Here is a 9,943-nt window from a genome sequence, read left to right on the forward strand (position 1 = left end):
GAGAAATGAGAACATTCATACACTGTCAGCAAGATTATAAAAACACTGGTGCAGCCACTAACAAAACACAATGGAGGGTTTTCCAATATTTACAAACAAGTACCAGGTAACACAATGATTCCATATCCAACGATTTATACAGAGAACACAAATTCAAGAAGTTATACTCACCCATATGGTCAGGGCACACACACAAAAATCAGTCAATGCCCAGCTGAAGTTTTTATGTCTCTCTCACTCTCCCTTCCTCCCAGAAATCAACTAAATCTTAAAAAATAAAAAAAGAAAAGAAAATGGAGTGAGCCAACAACCCAGGCATTGGCCTTGACCAGAATTAAACTGGGACCTTTCAGTCTGCAGACTAGTAATCTATCATATGAGCCAAATCAGCTAGTGCCCAATTTGTCCCTTGAAAGCAAGAATCCACCATAGAAAGCAGAAGCCCCAACAGAGATGTTAAAGTAATAAAGGAAACAAAACCCTGTGGATGGATGGAGTAGGAACTCAGGAAGGAAGTCATCCTCACCCACGGAGACCAGGTTGCTGTAGTTCTCCAACATCACATCCAGGTACAATTTCTGCTGAGCTGGGTCCAGGCATTCCCACTCCTCCTGAGAGAAATCTATGGCCACATCCCTGAAGGTCAGCGGTCCCTGAAAGAAAAGAGATATTTACTAAGAGGTCACAAGAACAGTTCATAATGTCACACTCCAGGTTTCATACTGGATCCCCAGTGGGTGGTGTGCAGGAGGCAGCTGATCAATGATTCTCTCTGATCACTTATGTTTTTATCTGTCTCTCCCTCTCCTTTCCATTCTGAAATCAATAAAACATATTTTTAAAAAGAAAGAGGGAAATATAGAAACTGCTGACACTGACTATCATAAGAAAAAAGGAAAGAAATAAGAAAAACGACCTGGAAAAACAAGAACATCAGAAGTAGAGAAATATGGAGGAGAGGAAGGAGCCCTAGAGAGATGAAGGGGAGCTGAGTGGAAGAGGGGTTCTGGTGAACAGAAGTGGGGGCAAAAGGGGAGGTACTTCAGATAGCGAGACTGGTTCAGAGAAGAAGTGGGAAGAGCGAGTGCAGGAACAGAAAGGGGGTTTAGGGATGATGGAGCAGAAGGAGAAGCAGCACTGAGTCATCCAGCTGTGGGTAACAGGACAGAGTGTAACGGGCAGATGGGACACAGGCGTGGGAAGGGAAAGAGAAATATATCAACAGATGTTCAAGGAAAAGGAAACGTAGCCTCTGAGACAGGACCATTCTTTTACCTGAGAAGGAGCCATTTGGTCCTGGTCCTGATCGGGGGTCTGGGTTGTTTCCTCAGGTGACAATATGTTGAGGAGTCACAGAATGTGCCTCCAAAGGAGATCGCACAGCCTGTTAATCAGCTCAGCTCACACTCACAGTCATGAGGACCTGAAAATTAGGAAAAGGCCACGCCCTCCTGTCCTTTGTCACAGGAGAGAGTGAGGAACAATGAGCTCCTACATGGAGACCACACTGTGAGGTTTTTTTTTTCCATCTTCATGTATCTGTCCTTCCAAAGACTTCCACAAACTCCTACAGCAATGAGAGCATGTACAGCTCGGCTCCACGCCCAAAGGCAACACAATACCCCTGTAAAAGCCTGCACTCGGGCCCATGACATGGCATCTTTAACTAGTTCTCTCTTGGGGCCTGCAAGGCTCCCCAGAGCTGTTTTTCAGTAGCGCTGGGTATCAGACATCACACCCAGCACCCCTGAGACCTCTGGGTTGCGGGAGGAGGTGAAGCGGGAAGTTGTACACCTGCAGGTTTCCCAGGCAGATTTCCTTCCTCTTTTCCCAGGAAATTACGGAGCATAGATCTTCATGCTAAAGCCTTTAGGGAAAGTTATCTATTGAAATATGCTCATCAAATGACTTCACCATGAATAGATGTGCTCTGTGGGAACCAAGTTCCAGTTCAATCCACTCCATCCTTCAAGAGTTTCAGAGAATGGACAAGAGGGACTTAGGGGAACAGTTCCCTTGTGGCTCACAGACACTAATTCAACAAATCACATGAAGGGAAGGAAAGAGGTGCTGAACATTGAACCAACTCACAGAACTAGCTTCTGACTGTTGAGATCATTGATATTATGCTCTATCAGGTTTCACTCAAAGGCGAGATTGTCCGCCTTCAGAGTGAAGGGTCTCAGGTTCAATTCTGGTCAAGGGCACATGCAAGGGTTTCCAGATCCATTCCTAGTAGAGGGCGTGCAGGAGGCAGGTAATCAGTGATTCTCTCTTATCATTGAGGTTTCAATATCTCTCTCCCTATCCCTTCTTCTCTCTGAAATCAATAAAAATACATATTTTTTAAAAAAGGTCACTGACATCCTTACCAAGTGCACACTGAAATCGCCTCATGTTACTAAGTGCCAATGGATGCCTCAAAGTATGATAGACAGTAGGAAGGATGCAGAGCTCAGTATCTTAACTACACACAATATATTGAAAACCAAAAACAAATAGGGCCGAAACCGGTTTGGCTCAGTGGATAGAGCGTCGGCCTGCGGACTGAAGGGTCCCAGGTTCGATTCCGGTCAAGGGCATGTACCTGGGTTGTGGGCACATCCCCAGTAGGAGATGTGCAGGAGGCAGCTGATCGATGTTTCTAACTCTCTATCTCTCTCCCTTCCTTTCTGTAAAAAATCAATAAAATATATTTAAAAAAAAAAAAAGAAATGTCTGTAAAAAAAATACACAAAAAAAACAAATAGGGTTGTTTCTTTTTAATGTAATTATTTCTTTTTTTTTAAAAAAATATATGTTACTGAATCTTTACAGAGAGGAAGGGAGAGAGATAGTTAGAAACCTCGATGAGAGAGAAACATCCATCAGCTGCCTCCTGCACACTCCCCACTGGGTATGTGCCTGCAACCAAGGTACATGCCCTTGACCAGAATCGGAACCTGGGACCCCCGAGTCCCCAGGCCGACGCTCTATCAACTGAGCCAAAACAGTTAGGGCTTACTGTAATTATTTCTAGGTTTAAAGCTTGAAAAAGGTAGAGAATGCTTATATTAAGAAAAAAATTATAAGAGGTGAGTGTGAGATGTCACCAGTGGTGATTTCTGAAGTTAATGACCATTTACATGAATTAAATATCAGAGATAGAAAAAGCAAACACATGAATCAGAAAAAAGATCAATGCGTCTAATATTCCTTGATAAAGCATCATGTGGGGGCAGACTCAGTCATTTCTTGTCCCAGGTCACCTCTTTCTTGCCATCCTTCCCAGAAAACGACAAGGGGCCCATCAGGAACATATGAGTATCTCCCTCTGTGTGAATAAAGGTTGCAAATGGAAGCAAATAATTATACAATTGCAAGCCTTATGAACGGGAGATTTGTAATTCTCATTCAAATCTGTTTAAACAATTTAGTTATTAAATTAAACATACAGAGCCACAAGCCAATATATCAAACTTAACCATCCACATCCCATCAGCTCACCCCTCACCCAGATTAGGGATCCCCTCCTCCCATTACTATGTATTTCTGTTTGTGGATCTGTCTCTGTCTCCTGCTCCCTTTCTCTCCACTGTGGTCCTTTCCCGTGTCCCCCCCCCCCCCCCACCTCCCCGCTGCTCTCTCTCCCCTTTTCTCTCTGTCTGTCCCTACACCTGGACCATGAAACTTCTGAAACCTACTTCCCTTCAGGGGCTCTTTCTCCTGGTCTCTGAGGCTCCATCTCCACACACGTCTGCGTCTTCCCCTCCCCACGCCCGTGGCCCCTCTGCTGCCTGTTCCTGTCTGTCGGCTCCCACAGCTGCTGACTCAGGGCTGCTCCCTCTGCTCCCTCATCCCTGAGCCCCCCTTTCTGTCCCTGCACTCGCTCCCCAACTCTTCTCCTCGGAACCAGTGTCTCTGTCTCAAGTGCCTCCTCCTGTGCGGACCCCACTTCTGCTCACCAGGACCCGCTCCCTCTCAGCCCCCCTTCCTCTCGCTGGGCTCCCCCTCCTCCCTGTGTCTCCACTTCCTTCCTCCTCAGGCCACTTTCCCGAGTGACCCCCTCACTCCTACCGTCGCCGTCCAGTCCCCCCCACACACCGCATGGGCCCCTCTCTGTGGACCCCTCGCTGCCCTTCCTCCCGCCCACGTGTCTGTCTCTCACTCCCTCTCCTGACCCCCCAGCCTGGGTCCCCGCCCCCCGCGGTCACCGCGCCCACAAAGCCCCTCCCTGCGGGCAGGTCGCCTCTTCGGGGGACACCGCGTCCTTCCCCCAAGCCCCCCCCCCCATGGACACTGTGCTCCCCGGGCAGGCAGACCCCTTATTAAATGGGGGTGGGCCTAGGAGGGGGGTGCAGACCCCCAGGCCGGGAGCCATCCGGCTCTTTGGGCGGGAAGCGCCGGGCGGGGGGAGGGGCGCAAAGGGCGGGAACCCCCTGACCCAGACTCTCAGCCCCGCGGGGAGCACCGGCGGCCCCGGGAACGGTTTTCAGCGGGAAAACCGCGCGGCAGGCGGTGGCCACAGCCACAGGCGGAGAGACCCCGGGCCGGGGCCTCCGTTTCCTCCCAAAGGCACGTGGCGCCCGCACCGCGCAGCCTCCCGGGACGCGGACTCACCGCTGAGAGAGGCTCCGGGGCGGGGACCCCAACAAGGACTTCAGCGCCGGCAGCGCCCTCAGCCTTCCCTGCGGGGAGGGGACGGGGAGCGTCAGCTTTAAAGACAAACACCCTCCTCAGGGGGAACCGCCACCTTCCCCTCCACAGCCGCTTCCGCGTCTGCAAGGAACTGCGCATGCGCCTCCCTGCGGGGTGGGCGGGGCCAGAGCCTGAGCTGAGCGACTCCGCGATGGGGGCGGGGCCGAGCCCGGCGGCCAGGCCTGTGCGGGGTCAGAGGGAGGGAGGGCGGGGCAGGAGCGAGGGGGCAGCCCCGGGTCCCCGCACCTACTCCCACAGGGACAGCCCTTCCTGGGGGAGTTTCCCACGTCATTGTCAGGGTTTTGGCTGGTGACGCGGCTGCGAAAGGATTCACAAGGGAGAGAAGAGACAGGAGCAGAGGGAGGGCGTTTATTTTACTTCTTTAAAGGGAGGAAAGGGCCAGGTGCCCTCTGATGGCACAAGGCACCCCAGATAGAGGGGCTGTTCCTTTATTAGGGTGCTAGCGAGTAAATGGCAGCTGTGGCAAAAGCATAAAGAGGGAGGAGGAACCTGGAATTCACACAGAAGTTTCCCAGCTCCCAGAGGCTGTGCTGAGAGCTACTGGCTGGTCTGCCCTTCAGCTGCAGGTGTCCCAGGGAGGGGTCTTTCCCAGGATCTTCACAAGCCGGGAGCACATTCTCACAGTGAAGTTACAGGGAATTCAAAAGGCGGGCAGATTGGGGGTGAAACCAGAAACTTTCTGCCTCCGATTCGCCTGGATCCTTAAACCCTCAATGAGGAGCGGGGAGGGGAAGGGCAGCCAGCTCTCTCAGCCCCTCCCTGTCTCCCCAACTGAAGGGAGAGGCAGCTTGACTTAGGGAAGCAGGAGGGTGGGGGTGTCAGAGACAGACCCAGGTATCCATTCATGGTTAGGCCCCTGATGAGATCAGATTCAATCCAACACTGTGGGGGAGATATTTTCATCTGGTATTTTTCAAGGGATAAAAATTTTCTGTTTGTAAGTTGTAGTCTTCGAAGTTTTTGTGTTCTGGGAGTGCATTTTGAAATGAATGTCTTTAATTTAGCAGTCTCTATAATCTAGATCAGGGGTCCTCAAACTTTTTAAACAGGGGGCCAGTTCTCTGTCCCTCAGACCGTTGGAGGGCCCGACTATAGTTTTAAAAAAAACTATGAATAAATTCCTATGCCCACTGCACATATCTTATTTTGAAGTAAAAAAACAAAACGGGAACAAATACAATATTTGTATTTGCATGTGGCCCGCGGGCCGTAGTTAGAGGACCCCTGATCTAGATAATGGGCCATTTACCATAATGTACAATGTCTCTTGTTAGTATTCATTATATTTGGGATAGAAAATAATTTAAAAATCAACAATATTTAAAAGTTATAATAATTATTATCTCTTTAATCTTATATCCATTTTCAAATTTTGATTACTTTCCAGTATTTTCAGGAATATAGATATCCCCTAGAGTATTTTGAAACTGTATTTACTTTAAAGATATGACCTGTTTAGAAACATGTAGAGTATTTCTTGAGTCTATGAGTTGACCAGGTGTTTCTTCTGCTTCATGTGCTATTGGCAAAAGGTTTGTGAACTTCTTCACTAGATCAAAACATGATTTCCCAAAACAAAACAAAAAACAGCAAACAACACGATTTCCTATCCTTCCAGACTTCCATCCTAGTTCCTTCACTTGCAGCCTCCACTAACAGTCTCCTTCCAGCCTCTGTCCAGTAGCCAGTCCCAAGGCCATGTCACACGTGTTAGGTTTTTATTACTGAGCACCTCAATCTCAGGAACTCTTTTCTCTTACTAGTCTTCCTTGTGGAATAAAACACCCAAACCTTAAATCAACCAAAATTCATCATTGCACATAACTCCAGGGTGGCTGAGCCCTTCTCTGCTGTTTTCACTTAGGCTCCTACACACAGGTGCCTCCAGCTGGCAGGGCAGTTCTCTGGGGCTGCTGTGAGCTGGGAAATACCTTCCTTTGAAGATATTTTTAAAGTTTTTTTTTAAAAAAAACTGAATTTAGAGAGGATGGGAGAGATGGAAACATAGAATTGGAAAACAAACATTCATTGGTTGCCTCCCTAAGGAGCCCTGAGATCTGGAATCACACACCCAATTCAGGAATTTGTGGAACCAGGAATCAACCCTGCAACCTTCTGGTGGAGTGCACTACATGCAGACAAATGAGCCAAAGAGGACAGGGTGTGAATTACCTTTAAGATAAACTTTACATCGTGATATATTTGTCAGTCACATCTAATACAATGTAACATCACATTTATTATATGTCCCTTCAAAGAGAATCTGCACCTCAGCAGGTGTGGCTCAGTGGGTTAGAGTGCCGTCCCTCCCACCAGAAGGTCACAGATTTGATTCCCAATCAAGTTTGGTCTCTGGGTGGAAGGTTTGGTCTCCAGCCTGTCCTGTGTGCCTGAGGGAGGCAACCAATTAATGTGTCTCTCTCATATCAATGTTTCTGTCTCTCTCCCCGCTATCCCGCACACTCTCTCTAAGATCAATAGAAAAAAATATCCTTAGATAAGGATTTTAAAGCAAGAGAAACTACATTTACTTTTTAGAATGTTTTAATTGATTTCAGAGAGGAAGGGAGAAAGAAACATCAATGATGAGAGAAGATCAATGTTCCACTGACTCCTACATGCCCCCTATTACGGATTGAAGGGGAAACCTGGGCATGTGCCCTGACCAGGAATCTAATCCAACCTCCTGGTTCATAGTCAGTGCACATCCACTAAGCAACACAGGCTGGGCCAGAAAGTTCACTTCTTACAATTATAACCACTTCTCATAATTATAACCTATTTTGTTGCCCCAGCACCCCCTATTTTTTGTTTTGTTTTCTATTTTTGAATTATCTGTCATGTATAAATAACAAACCTGTCAAATGAAGAAGACATTGGGACGTATTTTTGGCTCAAGAATCATTAATTCTGGCCCCAGCTGGTGTTACTCAGTGGATATGCATCATTAGTTCATGGACTGGGAGCCCTGGCTTTGATTCCAGTAAAGGGGACATACCTACCTTGCAGGCTGGAACCCTGGCCAGAGCAGATGGTTACCAATGGATGTGTCTCTCTCACACTGATGCTTCTCTCACTGTGTCTGTCCCCCTTCCTTTCACTCTCTCTAAAAACCAATGGAAAAACAGCCTCAGGTGAGGGTTCAAAACAACAAAAAGATTCATTAATGTTGTCCTGGCCAAGGAGTAACTTTGCTGGCTGGAGTGCCATCCCAATGTGCCAGAATTGCGGGTTGGAGCCCAGATTGGGGCACATCCAGGGGTCAAAAATAAACAACAACAAAGGAATCATTACTTCTGCAACAGTTTGTATGGTGGTACATTCTCTGTAATGTAAGCCTAAAAGAGAAGTAAAACCATCGATTAAATATCCAATAATTACATCTCCCTTTATACCCACAATAATTTTTACCACAATATGTGTTAGTGAGCCTCTAATATGAAGTATGTTTCATTGAAAAAGATTTCACCTATAGACAAATAGCAGGACACTGTGTAGTGAGTACATACATATGAGTGGAAGTAAGCTGAGTCCTAGGAGTTTCCGTTTTTCCTTTTTTGTTTTGTCCAATAGCAATGTATCTTCAAAACTTTCCATCTATCTCAGCATAAACATTTATTTAAAAAAATAAAACCAGCCTAAAAGGCTAGACACAGTGGTTGAGCATAGAACTATGAACAAGGAAGTCAGAGTTCCATCTCTGGTCAGGGCACATGCCTAGCTTGATGGCTCCATCCCCAGTGTGAGGTATGCAGGAGGCAGGGAATCCATGATTCTCTCTCACCATTGATGTTTCTGTCTCTCTCTCTCTCCCTTCCTCTCTGCATTCAATAAAAAAATTTTTTAAAAGTTAATATATAAATATAAAACCATAACATAGTAAAATAAAAATACTTAAAATTTTTCAAAACTCCTATTATTTCTGAGAAAACCAAGAGGCCCTGTATTGGAAATAAGCTTTTAGAAATGTCTGTGGAACATACAGATGCAATCTGGTTGATGCAAAATCGACGAGCACCATCTTAGGAATTTCTACAGTAAAGAGAATAATGAATATTACCTTGTATATTTCAAGTTTAAAATTATTTTGGGTTTAAATGATGCTAGTAAACATTTGAGAGCTAGTTTTACTGTTTGCTTTTATGTTCACATAATGAATTAATATCCTTACTACACATCCCTGCATGAGACAGTAACATGGAACTCAGCCACAGGCTTTGGTGAGGTGATCACGTTGAGAAGGGGTGTCTATTCACACAGGGACTAGAGACTGCAAGTAGGCTCTGGACCAGGGGTGGGCAAACTTTTTGACTCGAGGGCCACAATGGGTTCTTAAACTGGACCGGAGGGCCGGAACAAAAGCATGGATGGAGTGTTTGTGTGAACTAATATAAATTCAAAGTAAACATCATTACATAAAAGGGTACGGTCTTTTTTTTTTTTTTTTAAGTTTTATTCATTTCAAACGGGTTGGATCCAGCCCGCGGGCTTTAGTTTGCCCACGGCTGCTCTGGACTATCATCCAGGTTGGTCGGTAAAAATTGCTTAGGGGCCCCACCTGGATGGATGCCCTGGCAACTCTATACAAACCAGGAAATAAGAGACATGTGTACTGATGTATTAATGTGCACAAATGCGCAGGAACCAACGTGGGGGGGCGGGGGAGACACTGATAGGAGAAACAGCCTTTGCCTCATGTGAACAGCATATGTTAAGGGTCTTGTTCTCCTATCCATTCAGCTACCCTGTGTATTCTGGCTGAAGCAGTTAAAACATTTACATTGTACATGATTATTGATAGGTATATTAGCTATTGGCATTTGAAATTAATTAATTCAATCATAGGAGGGGACTTTAACTTCCCATGGAAATCAATGGATAGATCTCCCAAACAAATAAATCAATAAGGAAAAGTGGTCTTAAAGGAATCATTAGACAAGACAGATTTTATGTTTTATGTACATTCTTTATTGTTTCAAGTATTACATATATCTCCTTCCCTCCCCTCCCCCCGTGACCTTTCCCCGCCTGCCCCGGGATTTTATACGTTTACCCCAGAGATTATCAACCGGAGTGTCACACGTGCAAACTGGTGTGCTGCAAGAATTTTTAAAACAAACAGCAGTGACTGTTTAGTCAATAGCACAGACTATATTACCCATAGATTGTCGAATAAAATAAGTGACAACAGCCAACACAGTAATAGCTGTGTGGTGTGCATGGATCAAAATCAGACATTTTTTTT

General features: G+C 46.1%; 2 protein-coding genes across 1 annotated transcript in view; both read right to left on the bottom strand.

Moving 5' to 3' along the window:
* The window catches only part of LOC118649167 (zinc finger protein 91-like), a 29,370-nt gene extending 24,595 nt beyond the window's left edge, over positions 1–4,775 (bottom strand). Inside the window, exons 1-4 of the mRNA XM_036295975.1 lie at positions 4,600–4,775; positions 3,249–3,313; positions 1,276–2,320; positions 527–653 (exon numbers count right to left, since the gene is read on the bottom strand). Coding sequence (XP_036151868.1) covers positions 527–653; positions 1,276–1,290 — 142 coding nt within the window. The 5' untranslated portion in view covers positions 1,291–2,320; positions 3,249–3,313; positions 4,600–4,775. The remainder of the gene's footprint in view (positions 1–526; positions 654–1,275; positions 2,321–3,248; positions 3,314–4,599) is intronic.
* Positions 1–9,943, bottom strand: part of LOC118649174 (zinc finger protein 239-like) — a 219,845-nt gene that overhangs the window by 159,896 nt on the left and 50,006 nt on the right.

This window comes from Myotis myotis, unplaced genomic scaffold, assembly GCF_014108235.1.
Source record: "Myotis myotis isolate mMyoMyo1 unplaced genomic scaffold, mMyoMyo1.p scaffold_m19_p_28, whole genome shotgun sequence".
Lineage (NCBI taxonomy): Eukaryota > Metazoa > Chordata > Mammalia > Chiroptera > Vespertilionidae > Myotis > Myotis myotis.